We start from the raw sequence: 18,267 nt of genomic DNA on the forward strand, positions 1-18,267 counted from the left end.
TTTGCAGGCATGGCATTTGCTAAAACTGTGGTAATTCTTATGGCTTTACCATTGCTCTTTTCTATTTAAAGTGTACCTCATTCAATGTTGCTGCAAAAAACATTTGAAAACCCAGGAAAAGCCAGTGAAATTAGCCAGACATTGAGAACTATTTCTCCATTTTTGAATGTCTGACCTAAGTTATGATGATGTTAGCAAATAGTCCCATAAATATGTAGGCTGCAAAACATCATCAAGAGAAACTTCACTGTACATCTTCAGATGTTTGTTTGTTTATTGTACTTGTAGCATCTGTTTATGGCTGACTGAAAGGCAAGGAAGAAAATTATCTCTTAGTTTGCCCTTGACCTCAGAGGATACAACTTTGTTTTTCATTAAAAATATACGAGGTCCTGTAATGAAGACAAATGTGAGTATTAAACAAAAAAATCTTGTCAACTTAAAATATATTGAATTGATTTTTTCCAGGTTTCTGCCAGGCTGGTAAAGATTTGAGACTGGTTTCAATTTCCAATGAACATATTGAGGTACCATCAGGGTTTTTACTTGTGGGTGCAAAGTCACCAAATTTACCTGATCACCTTTTAGTGTGTGCTGTGGATAAAAGGTTCCTGCCAGATGACAACGGGCGCAATGCCCTGTTGGGTAAGTGTCTGTGATTGCAGTAAGTGGATTCTTCTGCGAGCTACAATTAATAGCTAATCTTTTTTTTTGTGAGTGAGTTCAGCAGATCTTATTTCCCTTCCACGTCTACAGTAATGCTCACTGGTGATGCACAACAAGATAACAACTCAGAGCTGGCTATGTTTGCTTTGGAAACATACAGAGTGAGCCAGTTCATTAGAAATGCTTCATCACCTTCTATCCATTAGTCCAAGGCTAAAGTCATTGTCCGATCAGTTTATGTCCAAGTTGCTGGAACTGCACATCTGGTAACTGGACTAGTTGAACTGCTGCCTGTCTCTATTTTAGCTTTCCAAATACTAACATGGACAAACTGTAGGTCTGTCAAGTGGAACTTTCAGGCTACTATATACATGTAAACAGTTTGGTGATAAGTTTCAACGACAAAAATTTATGACCTTTTTGATTTATCTCTTTGAGATAATATTCTGCACTGTGTTTGAACAATAGCATGGGTTCTGGATCCTAACCTATGACTTCTCGCTATTATCACAACGTAAATAAATAGAAATAATTATAAGTTGAAATTTTTCCTATATATGTAATCAGGTAATACTGTGTGTTTGAATAATACCATTTATAGGATACTTCAGGTTCTTGCTTTTCACCTATTTAAGTCTAACTTCTGACATAAAACTAGGTCCTTCTATCTATTTTTATTATAGCCTTTCTGATAGCCATTAGCCTCAGCCAAATCAACCCAAATAGGGATGATCTGCAATCATGTGAATGAATGAACTGAATATTAATGTTATTAAAATGGAATAGTTTTTGTATTGGGATGAGTGGTATATAATCGGAGGCAGAACTGTTTTTTCAATCAGACGCTCTCAGGTTCTTATGTATTATTTTCTTAGTTAACCAAAAAATGCTGCATTGTATATCCGTGTACCAGTCTGAGCTTTAAATAGCAAAAAGGAAACATTTCTTGTGTCTTTTAACTGTTTTCTTTCACAAACATTGAGGGATATGACGTGAACTCAGTTGTTATCTCAGTTTGAGGAACTCTTCAAGACATTTGGGGTGACAGTGTAGTGTGAAGGTGCATAATGTAATTCTATGTACAGTAATTTCTTTCCTCATGTGATCTTGCAAAGTTGGATTGGTCACAGTACATTTGACCAGTGATTGTAAAAGAATTAAGAGGGTTGTAAATCACCCACGTGTTGTCATTTTAAAGATAAAGACAGGAATGTTGTACCACTCAAGTCATTCAGTGCTAGCACTATTAACAGCTTAAGCTGCTTAGGCTGTTAGCAGAGAGGAAGTAGTGTATTTGTTAATTGCATGCTAAACAAGAACAGAAAAAGGCAACAGGAACATAACTGGGAGGTTTTTGTGCTACTTGCATCCTCAGCTTGTTTATTTAATACATTTTAGTTTCCTGAAACCATTTAAATGCTTATTTTTGGCTGTTGTTATACACTTAAACACCAGTGAATCACATTCTTTTGCAAAGAATTTTAGTAATTCTGTAGGATGACTTTTATGTATTCTATAACGAGCTCAAATATGAAAGAACTTACATACTTTAAGATCCAAAGTCTTCATCTGGAAGCTGGAAATAAAATAATGTTCCTGGACCCTAATCTAATGAAAAAACACGATATATCTTATTGACATGAGGATAGCATAATATTCGTACAATAGATCATACTGTAGATAGAAATGATTATTTGATTCTGGTTTTCAGACACTGATGCAAGTCAAATCAGGGTAAGTAAAATTATAAGTAGACATGAATAGTCTCATGGCTTCAGGCACATAGCGAGATAAAAGACAGAACCGTTCTTGCTTTAAACTCTCTATTAGTATAACACAGTGACCTCTGTCTTGTGATAGATTTAAGTTGAAAACATTTCATTTGAAGAAGGGAAACTCTTTTTACTATCTTGTTTTTAAAGACAGTATAGAAGGCTTATTTTGATATTCCAAGTTTAGGCTGTTCTCCTTCAAACTTGTTGGCTTTTTGAAACAACACGGAAAGTGGTCCCTTCAAGCCTTTCTAAGTTTAGAGAGAAATTGAATTGGATTCATTTTTAATTAAAATGAGCTGTCATCATGAGTCAGAGTATATCGCACACTTTTGGTAAGGCTTATTGGTGATACAGGCACATCCCTTGTAACCCTTCAACCCCATTGTTTTTTCTTGATTTCATGCTTTTTCTCGTAATATACTGTGTTTTTGTAAGGCAGCTGTTACTCAGTACTGTAGATTTTTTCCAAAATAATTTCTTTGAAGGGGAAAGACACTAATGAATTACCCAACAGTTTCCTGATTTCTCATGGTCTGCCTGCATGTGTTTGTGAAGATGCCTGTGGAGCATACAAAAATTCCAGGAGAAAACAGGAAATGTCTCGGTATTTTCCGGGCCAGCTTTTGACTTATGGTCTTGTTCCCATTAGGGGCTGTTGAGATGCCTCTGGGGCATGTGCCAGTTTATTGATTATGCTAATAAGTTGTCCCGCCATCAAGGCATATGCGCTTGTGATTTGAAAGTCATTTCTGTTGGAGGTTGTTTTGTTTCTTTGTTTTTGCAATTGATTCCATATAAAAACATCCCATTTTCTGGAAAGGAATATATTTTTGGCCAGCAAAAAGTTCTCTGTGTCTGAGCATTTACCTTGTATGCTTCTGTTAATCAAGTTAGATCACGGATTTAACTACTCTGCAAAACAGATTCAGTTTTGTGCTTTTAGGAAGCTGTTTCTTCGGGTTTTTGCGACCTAAAGCAATGCTTAGATGGAGGAAGCACTTCTGTGATAGTGCAATATTTATTGTTTCCTAATAAAAGCAGCTAACGTAGCACTCCCAAAGATTTTTTTTCTTTTGGGTTTTTTCCACAGTTCTCACTCTTAAGGAGAGTCTCTCATGATAAACAAAGCAGCTATTCACCCATCATTTTCCTTCCCAAAAGACCCAACAGCTGCCCACGTTCCTAGCAGGGAATAAGAAATCCGTTTTTTTTCTGTGGGTCTCTAAGGTCAGAACGATAGAGGAAAAGATTAGTTTGCTTGCTGTGTGTAAGATGAAAACACTGTAGTATAAAATACTGTGGCTGCTTCTGTTAAAATGTACAATGTTCTGTCGGGCTTTTGTAACAGTAGTGGGTTTCTGTACAATGAAGCTCTCCAGCTTGACCATACTGATTTCATTTATTTTCTAAATTTAGGACTTCAATCTTCAAATGGAGTAGTACTAAGTAGGAGGGAAAATGTGGAGCATTATCAGTGTCTGTGTGCTTTTTCTTGTGAGTAGGACTGAAAAGAAGAAATCCTTTTGCTGAAAAGTTGAACGTATAATCATTCTTTGTCTTAAGCAAGCTGCCGACTTTCCACAAAAATATTAACATTAATTAAAAGCCTGTTACTCATTTAAAAGAGAAACAGGAAGGAAATTTTCTGCCAATTTATGAAAGATTAGATTATGAAATATTAGATGGATATCCTTCCATCCTGAAGTCCTCTCTTTATCCCTAGCACAAGCTCACTGTTGATCCAAAGGAACCGTTTCCCCAGTGAGAAGGTAGGTCAGGTTTCATACCTTTTTAGTCCAAGGTCCTTCTTCTGACCACAAGGTCCCGACTGTGGAAGAGCTTTTTAAATTATGGGCAATTGATCACTGTGATGTGAGCAAATTCAAGCAAATGCATATGATAGAATTCCACATACAATCAAATACCTTCTGATTAAACAATCTTCAGAGGGTAACAGCCTTAAGTCACTACTGAACTGAGTTGGATGTGAACTGGTGACCTAAAGGTGAAAGGCTTTTAGCCCCTAAACTCCAGGCATTGATTTCTAATTCTCTTGTGAAATCCATCCCATGACATAGATATATTGAGTCACCTTATGGCTGCCCCGACTCCCCTGACCTTTGTCCTCTCTATAACGTATGGAAGAATATTTAATGCGGCTTGTTTATGAAACAGGCTGTCCCCTCTATCAGCTGCTGCCTCGGGCCATGGCACGTGAACAGGGCATGCAGAGAAAGGGGGATGATGCAATGTTTGAGTTCTCCGTGTTCCTCAATCTGCTACATAAAGTGCTATGAGCAAGGCTGGCAGAGCCCTGCAGTGAGTAATGATTGAACAGCATTTTATCGCACTGGAATTATAAGATCATGCTATGTTCTGTCTGTGATGTCAGGGCTGAGCTGTATTAACGAAGCAATGGCTGTCATCAACTAGAGCGTTGGTCAGAATGCATGGGATGAAAAATGGTGTTGGCAGGAGCTTGCAAGAAAGGACTCGGTGTGACTCAGAGAAGCTGGGGAAGCTTGAGGTGAAAGATGATAGTTTGACTTAAAAGGAAAAATAAAAAATAAACTTCTCAAATATTCTCCAAGGACTTTTCAAAACAAGTGGACAATTTAGATCTGTTTAATCCTTACTAGGCCTCAGCTGTATGCTGTACGTGGTGTAAACTAGTTTTCCAGTAGACCTCACAGAGTTAAAAATAGGTGATTAGGGCAAAAGGTTATTTCAGGTAGAAGTTATTGCTAAATCTGGTTTAGGCCGAGGATGATTTACAGAAGTTACCAATAATGACTGATCTAAAGTCCACATGGAAAGATTTTATGTCCACTGTCCAACTTCTGTTGAACAAATATTTCTGCCTGTGGCGTTGGCAAGTTGCTGGTCACTCAGCAAAATGATAAAACCTAAAAAGCATACAGGTACTTCTATTTTACTTTTGGAAATGGTCCCCTCATGCTTGTATTTGAAAACACGTAAGGACTTGTAAATGCCAACAAGGCAAAAATTGCAGTGCTGCTGGTCACGCTCAGTGTGCTGCCCAATGTATGGGAAGTTTTCATTTACTATCAGAAGCATTTTTCATGATTTCTTAATCTGCATAAAACGCATGCAAACTCTACAGCTTTTGCCACATCCGTTCTAATTTTGTTTCCTTTTGTTGTTGCTTTCATTGCAGCTACTGAAGGCTCTGTAAGGTTAGACAGATGCTTTCATGCTGACTGATATAACGCAGAGGATTCTGCAAAGTCGTGACTTGTCCTGATTTTATGAGTCATAGTGACCTTTATCATCCGACCGACCAGGATCAGAGAGATAATAGGCAGCTTTCAATAGTTGTTAGCCACTTGTTCCCACAGATACCAGACCAATTTCCACATGAGCTTAGGTTTTTAATAAATTCTTCTGAACCATTTGAAAACTAATGAAAGTGCTTGGGTTGTAAACCAAGCAACAGGTGTTTACAAAACATTATATTTCAGCACTTGTATTTTACAGAAGGAAAAAAAGTATTGACAATTAATTTGAAAAGTTAATTTGCCTGAAATATGTGATTGAAATCATCATTCTCATTAATAGCTCTTCACTTTTTCTACCATATTATTGGCCCTATAATCCAGTTATACTATTTATTTCCAATGTTGTTCTCCATCTGTTATGTGAAATGCATTTCCTTTATTTTATTTTTGCCATCTTTCAATTCACTGAACACACCCTTTCCATTTCAATTCCTGTGATAACACATAAAAATGTACATTAGATAGGATTGATTAAAATAAAAGAAAACTTCATGCTTCAGATCGTGTGTAGGGAACAGAGAGAAAATTTCCATGGGGAAGATCATCTTCTAATTGCACACTGTAGGATTTCTTTGTAGATAAGAAGTATTTTCAGACAGTTGCACTGGTCTGATGCGAGATGAAAATTTCCTAGGAAATACGTTGGAAAAGGGACAAAGAAGTTGTTTAAGAATGAAAGGCAGATCGTCAGCTGTGCAAGGAATGCCCTTTATTTACGCTGATGATGACTTCACCACCATGAGCCCCTCTTTGAGGCTCAAACTGTGGATCTCAGAATGAGGGGCAATGGCAGTATCCCTGGAACTGCCCCATCAAGCCTTAGTACATAAGCTTCTTTACGTGCAAGGACTATGTCTCTGTCGTGTCTATGAAGTTGCAGACACTTTGTTTCCGTAATCTTAAATAGTTTAAACTGTTGTGAGGTGCTAACACAGTCCAGCCATAACTTGAGAAAGCCACTTTAAATTAATAGCCCAGGAAGTCCTTAGTATTTTTTCCTCTCTAAAAAAGTATCTGTAGTAGGAACTTGATACTTAAATGTACTTAGATCTGATTAAATATAATAGATTAAATATACTTAATTTCTTGAGATTTAATTGCATGTTTAAGTTCATCGAAAGCTGAAACAAGTGAAGCCTGTACTTTCTGTGGTGTTGAATAGGGCTGGGGTTAAGCATGGGATTTCAGTACTCTTCAATCAGAAACTTTTTGGTTTAATGTTTCACAGGTAGGTAATGAATAGGAATTGTGATCTTTTTCTGGTGTGAGAAAATGAAAAATATGGCCTGTTTTAATTGTTCTGTAAATGTGGAGCTCTATTTTTGCAATCTGGTAGCCGAAGTGAAATACAGTGGACCTGATGTAATATTTTTTGGGAGGAAAATATTAATAAAAAGTTCACTCTGAAAAAAAAAGAAATAAATACAGATTTTCTCCAGGAAAGAGTCATGTTTAGATGTTATTAATAGTGACCCACCTATCTCATTGGATTATATGTATTGTTTATTTTATCAGGCTTCTCTGGCAATTGTGTTGGCTGTGGCAAGAAGGGTTTCTGCTACTTTACAGAATTCTCAAATCACATTAATCTTAAACTGACCACTCAGCCCAAGAAACAGAAACACTTAAAGTATTATCTGGTCAGGAATGCACAGGGAACTCTGACCAAAGGATCTGTAATCTGCTGGAAAGGGGCAGGTAAGATAACGAAGCTGTCTTCCTCGAGCTCTGGTTTTCATCATCCAAGCTTAGCTATCACAGGGACTGGCGTCTGTGTAAAAGCTAAGACAGATCAGTTGAAAGAAAGACTCTTTAAAGCTAGGTGATTACTAGAGCAGCTGTAAAAAGCAATTGACTGACCTAATACGAGGACAGCATGTCTGAAGACATCAGTTCCTCCCTTCCAAGTGCTGTAGCCTCTAAGCAATTCATGTGTGAAATTATCAAATCAAATATGCAGAGAAAAAGCAAATGCCGCTGTTGTCAGGGAATAAGAAGTTTCTTTTTTGTTAAGAGTTCAGAGGCCGGCAGACTTCATCCAGCACCTGCTCAAGCACATTGTTCCAGCTGCCAGAAAGTTCGGGCCTCTCGGGAAGCACCTCCAGCGAGCCGCCTCCAGCAGCAAACCCAAGTGCTCCAGCTGGGACTCAGCAAACAGGTACCGCTTCGAAGGAAAACAGGCTGGGTTACCTCTTACTCTTCTGTGCAAGCATATTTGTGTGTAGTTGTGTGAATGGAAAGACAAACAAATAAGCACGCTACCACATAAAACAAAACAAGTTGAATAAATTCAGAGATATATTACAAATGAAGAAAGCAATCATACTTTGAAGGCTTCTCACTGTCCATTTTTTCCCCTCAGGTTTATGTATAGAAGGTTAGCAAATAATAAAATGGTGTTCTGCAGCTTGTTCATAGCTAAGGCAAACCAAAATTTTTTAAAAGCCTTTATTTTTAAAGTTGCTGAGAACAAGTATTACATTCCTCCAGCTTCTGCTTGTCTGGTCACAGATGACAAATGTTACAGGAACCAGTGTCATTTCAGCTTTTTCTTCTGATCCACTCTATTTTATGTTATGACCAGAATCTCTTTACTGCAGACATTAAAAGCTTAAAAGCTTCTGAGTTTTTTCTTCTGCTGAGAAAAGTGGCTTTAATATTAAAAAACAAACTAATGATCAGTATCTGTAACTGGTTTTGTGTTAAAAAATCTTTCTGAAACATTTACTTTTCCATTAGCTTGACATAAATGGAAGGTGATGGATGATAGAGGTTAGAGTGATCTCTCTGAGCTTCTTCATAATGAAAACAGCTCTTTAGTGTCTTGTGACTGTCCCAGAGATTCACACAGGAGAACTGAGGCGCATCTGTTGGTGGTTATATTCGCTTTGTGAGACAGAAGCCTGTTAAATCGTTGTGATCTGGAATACTGGTACCCCTCCAGAACAAATCATTAATCTCTCTATAATAGCAGATTGGCATTCTTTTTGTCAGAGGTTACATACATAAAAAAGCTACATTAATTACAAGCATATTAGGCTTGAGAAAACCTCTTTTTAATGCACCATAGTTAAAAAGAAGCTTGGAAAGAGGATTGGAATGGAGGCTTAGGAGATTTTTAGTAAATTTTGAACAACCTCTCTCACTCTTCTAGCTGGTTCTTCACTAAACTTCATGTAAGAGCTAGGGTCCACCTGCAAAGAAGCTAAAGGATCTGACATATGTATTTAATTGCAGAATCGGATTTTACCCAGGCACTTAATTGGGAGTCAGACAGCAATAATCTGTTATGAGATCAGAAGTGGGTTTGTTTTATTCAGCATTGCATTCACTCTAAGCAGATCCCGATGGTTCTATTAAAGTAAATGATCAAGTGATCAGTTTATTATATCAGCTGAGGATCTTGACCTAGAAGTCTTTAGTATAAATACTTTGTTTTTTTCTCGCCAGCTGCAGCCATAGATCACGTCCCTTCAACAGCAGTGTTCGGCTCAGCCGTTTATAATGGCAAGGAATCCCCTAAACAACAGTTGGTGAAAAATAACCTGTCTGCTCTGACAAGACCTTCAGTATTAGGTATTTGTATGGATTTGTTGTTTAATAACCCTAAACTCCATATTCCATGGGTATAATAGAAGCATTGACCAAATGATATCACGATTGTAATTTCCTGTATGAATACTATACCCTTCCAAGCCCTTTCTGACCATAACACTTTTTTCTGTGTTAATTTTCAGAAAAAAAATTGTTTATATGTTTTCAGCCATAGCTTTGTTACAGTTCAGATTATTAATTGGAAGTTTTTTTGTTATATTTACAGTTCATTCATTTAATAGAAGTACAGGCTAGATTCTGAATCCAGGTTCTTAAAGAATGTGTCAGTTTGCAGCAATCTCACCGACAGGTTTTGTGAAGGGAATGAAGAAAGATTTATAAGTAATCACTCATATGATAATTCCTATGTTGCAGTTCACCTTGGGATGGAGCACTAGACTTTGACAACTGGCTCCAAATTAAAGAAACTGTCCTCACTGCACCATTATTATCATGATTTGTATTAATTGTTTTCTGTCACAAACTGTATTCTGTGTCACTGGCTTGTTTAAGCTAGAAAGTTAGTCTTCTCTATGGCTAGAAACATGCTATAGCTTTATTTTAGAATGAGGCTTTCCAAGTTTCCCTGCTGGCATCACAGCAAATTCTTCTTCTCTGCCCATTCAGGTTCTTGATCTCTTTCCTCCATGCAGCAACATATTCTTGCCAATTCATTTCAGATGGATTACTTTCACATATCAACATATCTGCGGGAAAGAGTATGGCATTTTCAAATAAAAAATTCTTTGTATTGCACTATCTTGTGACTTTGTCACTTTATGCCAGGAAAGTACATGAAAGAATGAGTAGAACAAATGGCTAAATACTGCCCTCAGGCGGTAAAAGTTTAAAGGACAAAGTCATCTTTGAAAACCTGTACGTAAGGTTCTTCTGCAAGTGAACAATATTATTCTAGATCCGAAGGCTTCAGGTTTATTTTTAATTTTAATGTCTTCTGCAAAATTAAACCCTTTTTTATTTAAGATTCTTACTTTGTCTTGAATTTTATGTGGGACTAACCGTTCTGCCAGGAGATGTAGCCCTGCCAGTGTGAAGTAGTGTTATGACCTCTGGATAGTCACGTCCAGGAATAGAAATAGCTCAATCCTGCAAGATGCTGAGCAATTCCTGGAGGACCATTGACTCTCAATAATTAGAAATACTTGATGTTAGTGGAAGCTTATCATGCTAGGAGTTTGCAGGAGGCACAAGAAGATTCAAGAAATTAATGAAAGAAAATTCAATAAATGAATCATCAAGAGCTCCTAGAAAAACTATGAGAAAGTTATGTTTTTACAGACAAAGGTGTTAGAGCTACATGTGATAGGAGAAAAGTGCAGAAGGAATTTGCTAGGCATTAATATGGAATATCATAAAACCAAAGATGGTAATCAGCAAGAAGTGGCAAAAATCCTGTAAATGGGAAAATTGTTGAAAAGAACTCAGATCTTACATGAAACACTGTCATGTGTTCAGAAATAAAAGGAGCGAAATGCCCACAGTGTTGACTTCAAAATATTAACACTTACAAGCATTCTTAGTACATGTCTCATTCTTAGTACAGAGTAAACATTGGTATAAAGTAAGTGAAGTCTGCCTAGATAATTAAGAGTTCTCTGCACCGGAAAGTTCCCAGAAATTTAGGCAGGACATAGCAAAGTAAAACAAAACCCATGAAAAATGACTATATTCATGGAGTTGACCCTGTCTACCACAGTACTTAATGCACACATTCAATCTATCAAAACATATTGAATTAGCATGCACAAAACTGAATACATTTTATTCTAATACTTTTCTGAAATATTACTGTTATTCAGGCACTTTAACAAATTCAGGGCCTCCAAAAAAGCGCCATAAAGGTTGGTCACCAGAATCTCCATCATCTACTGAAACTTGGAACTTGCAGCACAACCCACAGGTTCCAAACAGAATTAAAAATGGTAAGCTATATCTAAGGTAATGGTAATGTTTGTTTCATTATTCAGAAAATAATGGGGGAAAAGAGGCAATATTTTAAAGATGCATGCAGATTCGCATTACAGTTTTGAAAGGTGTTTGATAGCTGCATGCTCCCCTTTAGGTGCTTCGTTTCCATTGATTTCTTTTTGAGGGTCTGAGCATAGCTCTCATTAGGATCCAGTCATCGAGTCATTATTAATAAATCCCAACAGGTGCCTGTGTCCACCTTTAGACACTGAAACACCTTTGGAATATTAAAATTAGTATCATAACTCAGGTCAAGGTTCCATCCATCGTTTCAATTATTTGTCACAGTGTTCTTGGCACTTGGATTTTATAGCCTACATACAGACTAGGGTGACATGCAGTGAAATAAACCCACTTTCCCCAAACTGTTTTCTTTTAATATGTGCTATTGTTTAAATTAAAATTACCGTAAAGAAGTTATGATTGAGCAAACATTGAATCTTAATTTTTTCTTTCTTGCTATAGCAAGAAAACCTGTTTAGAATCAGTGAAACTAAATATATCATACAGAACACACAAATCATAACTATTTGTGCATTGATATCACATCAGTCTCTGTATTCTTGCATTCAAACCTGGAACTGTTTGTTTATAAATATTTAAAAATATTTAGATGCACGTGTGATGTTCAAAGTTGAAACAATATAATTAGTCCTCCAAGTAAGTTAACGTAATAGTATGGGTTGTAGTAACAGCTCATGAAATGTGTGATGTAACCATAAAAAGCGTTTAACAGTGATACCAAATGTGGGTATGAGATAATGTTGAATAACTTTTCTTTGAGGAAATCATTATTAGACCTGACTCCAGTAACAGTATGTCTAAAATCTTAGATGGAGGAAGCCTATCGTCTTTACCACATTCTGCTTTGGTGGGGCCAGCCTCATCTCCGATGGTGGGCTCAGGAGAACCTGTCTCAGTTCCTGACAACTTGCTGAAAATCTGTAAAGCAAAGCCAGTTATTTTTAAAGGTAAAAACCCCAACCCCCCAACAAGACTTTATGTCTTTTTCGTAAGAGATGTAAAGATACATCCTACTGCTAAACACTGCTAAAGCTGTCAATTTTAAAAGGTTTACTATTAAAACTGTTTAATGCATACATGGGAAATTATGAAATTAATGTGATGCGTACAAACATTTTTTATTTTGTAGGTCATGGAAACTTCCCATATCTTTGTGGGAACATTAATGATGTGATAGTGAGTCCTTTGTTGTACACCTGTTACAGAAATTCCCAGTCTTTATCTAGAGCATATGAACAATACGGCGCCTCCACAATACAGCCTATTTCAGAAGAAATGCAGCTCTTACTGACTGTCTACTACCTTGTTCAACTAGGTAAGATTATTTTACATCCAGATGGACTGCAATGAATATATTACATGCCAGCAAATGAGAAAGGGAATATTAGGGCAGGGCAATGTTAAATATCAGTCTTAGGACATGTGATATTAAACAGTTTCATTCGTGGCAATGAAACAAAACTAAATAATTAGTTCTTGAAGACCAGACAGATTGAAATATAATCATACAAAGTTCATCTTCTCCTATAATCTGGGACCTCAGCAACTAAAAATAAAAAAAGGAAAAGAGCTGTAATTCACTGCTCTTGCATACAGTCCGTGGTTTAGAAGCAGCATTATGCTGAGATAGGCAGCATTCAACCTCTCAAACAGTTCTAATTGCTGATACCCAGGTTCCAAATAGGGCAGCTTTACCTGAGTATCACAAAGGCAGTTCAAAATGAAAAATTTGGTTCACAACTGCTAATGGCAATAGAGTCATGCATGCATGAATCTGAAATATGATCATCTCTAAAAAAGTATGTATTTTGAAAAAAAAAAATTGTTTTTAACTCAACAGATTTGTTTAATTGTTTCATAATACTTTCCTTTGAATTGTTTTTAGCCTCAGACCAGGTCCCTTTGATTGAGGATTTGGAACAAATATTCATGCGTTCGTGGCGGGAATCACACCTGTCTGAAATCCGTCAGTACCAACAGGCTGTCCCACAAACGTTCCCTCAAGTGCCCAGCCAGATCGCACCAGTGACTTCAGCCCAGCTCCCCTGGCTGGCAGGCCTCGCAGCCAGCTCCTGTAATGACAGTGTCCATATCATCGAGTGCAGCTACTCTCTGGCTGAAGGGCTTTCAGAAATGTTTAAGCTGCTCATTGAAGGAAAATTAATAAAGACAAACTATGTGGTGATCATATGTGCCAGTAGAAGTCGAGCCATTGATTCCTGCATTGTGATAACAGGTGAGATCCCAAGGGTGTATCTCCCGGTAAAACAGAGTAATTCAACGCTGTGAGGAGCTTGGTTGACGTTTCCTTAGAAAGCAGAGCTTTGACCAAAAAGTAATGGGTTTTGATGAACCCAAGCTGATGCTGCACAGTTAGGTCTCTCCCCAGCAAACCACATTCTGCCTGCATTACCCATTTTCTCACTAAGGAATCCCAGCCAACGCTACTACAAACAAATAATGGTGAGTTACAGCACACATAGTGCATAAAGCTCTCCTGCCCTGTGTGACTGGGATATTACTGTGAGCGGAGGACCGAACATTTTCTTAGCTTCTAAAGGGTGGTCTTTCAGTGTCATTCCCTTCAACAGCCTGTTGATAATTAAGTAAATTGTTTGAATAGCTATTCAAAGATTCATTATGAGTGTAAGATAATTAACAATTCCTTTGACTATTTATATGCTCTTTTTATATACTGCATCAACAAGAATTTCCTAAAAAAGGAAAGAAACACAAAGAATTATAAAACATGAATCTGTCTTACAGGTGTCTGGTGCCTACGTGTATAGGAGAGAGAGAAAACTCATCTCTGCCATTTTTGTGTGTGTGGTATTCATTTAGCTGGGTAGTTTTTTTATTATTTGAAGTGCTTTCAAAATTACTTTTTTTGTCTTTTAGGAAAGTATCAGGCAAGAGTTCTGTCTGAGAGCATGCTCACTCCTTCAGACTACCAAAAAGAAGTTAACTATCAGCTGGTCACAGGGAAAGTGGAAACTCTGGGGTCCTTCTTTAGCACACTCTGCCCAGGTACCTAACAGGTTATAACGAGGCATGTTTTCAAGTCCCTGAAACTTTTTTAAGTCAGAGAGAATAGCTGTGCTCTTTACCTTTCCAGAAGCAAGACATTATTAGAAATATATAAAAAATACAGGACGAAGTTGTGAAAGTACATTTGAATTGAAGTTCCCCCTACAAGTGTCAGTTTCTAAAATCCCTCAGTTTCATAAAAATATGCCAGCAAATAGCTGAGCATATTATTCTTAGCTATGCAAATCCATCCATATACTATGCAAGTCCACATCCATATGAATGTATAAATTCTTTTGCCCTAAGCACAGATGTAATGATGGAACAGGGTTATTTTATCACATGATAGAATAGAGTTATTTTATCAAAGGAAGGATTTGTCCTTTCAACTTACCATACTGTGAACTTGATCATGATGCATGGCAGAGAGGAAAATTGCAGAGAGCCAGGGCTACTGGATCATTTTTTAACTGAGTATACCGATGATTGCTACAGGCAGGACTATCTGGGGATAGATCTAGCCACATGGAAAGTTAAACTGTATCACACAACTAGAACAAATGCAGCATATTTGTCAGTGTTAATGGGATGTCACAGTCCCCTTTGCCATTCACGTCACATCCGTAAATCTGTACTTAGATCACAAGAACCCTTCTGGATGTGTCATGATATTTTGAGTGGTCACTTAAGAGAAACTCATTTTCCTTGAACCATCATGTAGTTATGTTAGTGTTTCTGCTCTTAGTATCTTCAAAATATGGTTCTCAAAATCACTTCTGCTATTGCTACTGTTTGAGCAGAACAAGTAAATGAGCATCCTAAAAATAGTTGCCATCTATGGATTAGAAAGGAAATCCATCACTGGATTGCACTTCACAAGGGAGACCCTGCCTTTCTGAGCTCAGTGCAGACATGTTCAAACATCTTTTCAACTGCTGGGAAAATACTAAATACACAGGACAGGCATACTGTATTCTCTGCATAGCTTTCATCTGTAAGCAGGGCCCCTGCTGAATAGAATAGGCTATATTTACAGGTATGGTTATTTCAATAAAACATACCTTGCCTGCTGCAGCATTGTGCATAGCTACAAAACTCATATTTCTCTTTCAGCTTTATAGGAAATTGTTTTTCTTTCTGTCTCTCAAAAAAGTGAAAGATTTAAAAATACTTATCAGATTTTCCAAAGCTTCTTGTAATCCTTATTAGTGAACAGTATAGCTTTATGGTCTGAACATAAACTAAGCCAGTTTCATGTCTTTGTTGTTGCAGATTGGCATCAGGGCCTTGAGGCTAGTTTTCCGCTATCCTCCATAAATGTCCTAGCGAGTGGTCTGCAGAGTTGGTCTGTCATTCCCTGGGCTGATTTGCATTTTATTAGTAATATGCTGTAAAAACAGATGCAATAGAAAATAACGAGAAGGTTCCTGTATAAAACAGCCAATAAGCCAAGAGCAGGATAACTAGCTAGCATATATAAAGCTCTTTAAGATCTACAGAACAAAATCAGTGTGAAATGCAGCTCTTATTAACATGGATGTTTATTCCACTCTCCCTTCAATTTGACAGAGGGTGACATTGATCTTTTGCTGGAGAAATTTTATCAGGAGAACCAAGGGCACATCTCTTCATCACTTTCTGCTTCAGTGAATAAACCAACAGCACTGAATGAAACTGGAGCAGCTGCATGTACAAGTAAGTAAAGAGGTAACAGAGTAGCATACTTGAGACCAGGTCTGTGGGTGTGCAGTTAGATCCATCTGGGCAGAGTTCTAGGCTCCTGAAGGCAAAGGTCCTGAGGCAAACAGCAACTCATGTCTTGGGATATCCAGATTTACGCTGATGGATGCTCTGCTTCATTCCACGGGGTATTGTAGGCTCTGAAGCTCCAAGTCTTACTTCTATGGTAGCAGAATGCTACTGCACAAGTTCAGTTTCAGCTCTCAGATATTTCAGAGACTTATAGGACCAAAATGCCCAAATGCAGAAAGATTTCTTTGCATATTCCATATAGATTTTCTTAAACTGGAACTCCGGTTCATAAGCAAAGTAACTTAAAGAGTAGATCAATCATTCTTTGCCAGACTCTAACATTTTGCATTAGATTAGACTTCGGGCATATATCTAAACAGAATTTTGCCTTTTTCTAGGTTATGAGATTGAACGACATCAGATTCGTCCATTCCAGCTAGCAGTGGCTCAGAAATTGCTGTCTCATATTTGCTCAATTGCTGACTCCAGCACTCAAAATCTTGATTTGGGTTCCTTCGAGAAAATTGATTTCTTGATTTGTGTTCCACCCTCCGAAGTGACTTATCAGCAGACTTTGTTTCATCTCTGGCACTCAGGTGCTCATTAGTTAGCTTTATTTTAGATTTACAGGAAATTGTTAAATGCATTTGTATCTGGAAATACTGACATTTGTTCCATTTCTTCAGGTATTTTATTAGAACTTGGATTAGAAAAGGAACATCTTACAAAGCAGAGGGTGGAACAGTATGTCATGAAACTAGATGCAGAAGCCCAGATTAAATTCAAAGTCTTTTTACAAAACTCTATGCAGAATCCACATACACTGTTTGTCCTAATCCATGATCACGCACACTGGGATCTAATGAGGTAAAAAAACGGTAACTTGTTTTTAGAGAAATTATTGTTTGCATTAGCTCTCAAGATCAGCTTTCTGATTTATCCCTTCCTTCATCGTTGTTTGCATCTTTCTGCTAACTCTCTCTTCCCATGCGTTGAATAAACATGTTTTCTTTTAAGGTCCTTCATGACTTATTCTTATCCTGCCTATTATATTATGCCTCAGTGGAACATTTCAGCTTTCCTTGTTCACCATTCCTATCTTCTTTCAGCCACAGCTATTGTTTTTTTGGCTGGTTGTCATTTGTTCAAAGGAAAGCTTCCTGTGAAAGTACACAGAGCTCATTATCTTCTGTCAGTGTCCTCTGGGCTGTAAAACATGCAAAACCCCTCCACAGTGAGGAGACAACTAGTGAGCCAACACTGCTGCTTGTTTTTGTAACTGATTGGAAATTATCCAGTACCATGTTTTTTCTATCCAGAATCACTGATTCGTAAGAATTGGATACATAGTCATGTCAGGTAGACTTCCCAGGGAAGCAGGGAGGTTTCTATCTGATGTTTACCAAGTTCCCCATCAGCTCACTTGCATAACTCATTGCTTCCCTCAGAGAGCCCTGTTTCCTTGGCTTCTCAACAATCTGCCTGCTGAGAAGTTGGGCTGCTTTTGCCTTCTGGCTCCTGGGGAGCTTGGAAAACACACTGAATTCCAGAAACACCAACATATTCCAACTTTGGGAACATGGTAGTGTTTCTGAAACCAAAAACTACAGAATCTTGCTTGTGAATGAAATGAAAAGGTCTTCTCTTTCACACTGGTTAAGAATGATGGTTTTCACCAAAACTCTGTTTTTGCATGTGAGGGTTTCCTGTTCAACTCCTCTGTATCTTAGGAACTTACATGACCTATTACAGCTGTCACAGCCTTTAAGGCATTTATTCGTACAACATCCTTCAGTGGTAGGGAAGTACCTGCATTGCTGCTTAACTCTGATATTTTTTCCTCTTATCTAATAAAGATATGTAAGTGACAGATATTTAAGTGACTATTCTGCACAGCAGGATCCATGCCACCTACCTGAAGTCAGTTAAATGAGGTGCCTGAAACAGGAGTGTAATTGCCTGGGATTGCCCACATAGTCACAGCAGAGACACGGGCATCTCTGAGGGCTGACTGAGATCATGGGTAGACACAACCAATTTCTGGAGTTACTTATGTCTCTCTGCTGGTAACAGAAGGAGCTTGCAGTGACTAGGCTTGTAACTTAGTCACTGCAGGTAAATGCCAAAAATTAAATAGCATG

At 37.7% G+C, this 18,267-nt stretch overlaps 1 protein-coding gene across 5 annotated transcripts in view; it reads left to right on the plus strand.

Annotated features, from left to right (window-relative positions):
- Positions 1 to 18,267, plus strand: part of GREB1 (growth regulating estrogen receptor binding 1) — a 105,058-nt gene that overhangs the window by 48,413 nt on the left and 38,378 nt on the right. For all 5 annotated transcript variants that reach the window (XM_087774895.1, XM_087774898.1, XM_087774896.1 and 2 more), the window contains 12 exons: positions 469 to 645; positions 7,256 to 7,438; positions 7,755 to 7,898; positions 9,191 to 9,316; positions 11,155 to 11,277; positions 12,157 to 12,294; positions 12,477 to 12,662; positions 13,233 to 13,583; positions 14,246 to 14,374; positions 15,944 to 16,069; positions 16,525 to 16,722; positions 16,813 to 16,993. In XM_087774895.1, coding sequence (XP_087631021.1) covers positions 469 to 645; positions 7,256 to 7,438; positions 7,755 to 7,898; positions 9,191 to 9,316; positions 11,155 to 11,277; positions 12,157 to 12,294; positions 12,477 to 12,662; positions 13,233 to 13,583; positions 14,246 to 14,374; positions 15,944 to 16,069; positions 16,525 to 16,722; positions 16,813 to 16,993 — 2,062 coding nt within the window. The remainder of the gene's footprint in view (positions 1 to 468; positions 646 to 7,255; positions 7,439 to 7,754; positions 7,899 to 9,190; positions 9,317 to 11,154; positions 11,278 to 12,156; positions 12,295 to 12,476; positions 12,663 to 13,232; positions 13,584 to 14,245; positions 14,375 to 15,943; positions 16,070 to 16,524; positions 16,723 to 16,812; positions 16,994 to 18,267) is intronic.

The sequence above is a fragment of the Nipponia nippon genome, unplaced genomic scaffold (genome assembly GCF_047370975.1).
Source record: "Nipponia nippon isolate SJK-2023a ecotype South Korea unplaced genomic scaffold, ASM4737097v1 scaffold_4, whole genome shotgun sequence".
NCBI lineage: Eukaryota > Metazoa > Chordata > Aves > Pelecaniformes > Threskiornithidae > Nipponia > Nipponia nippon.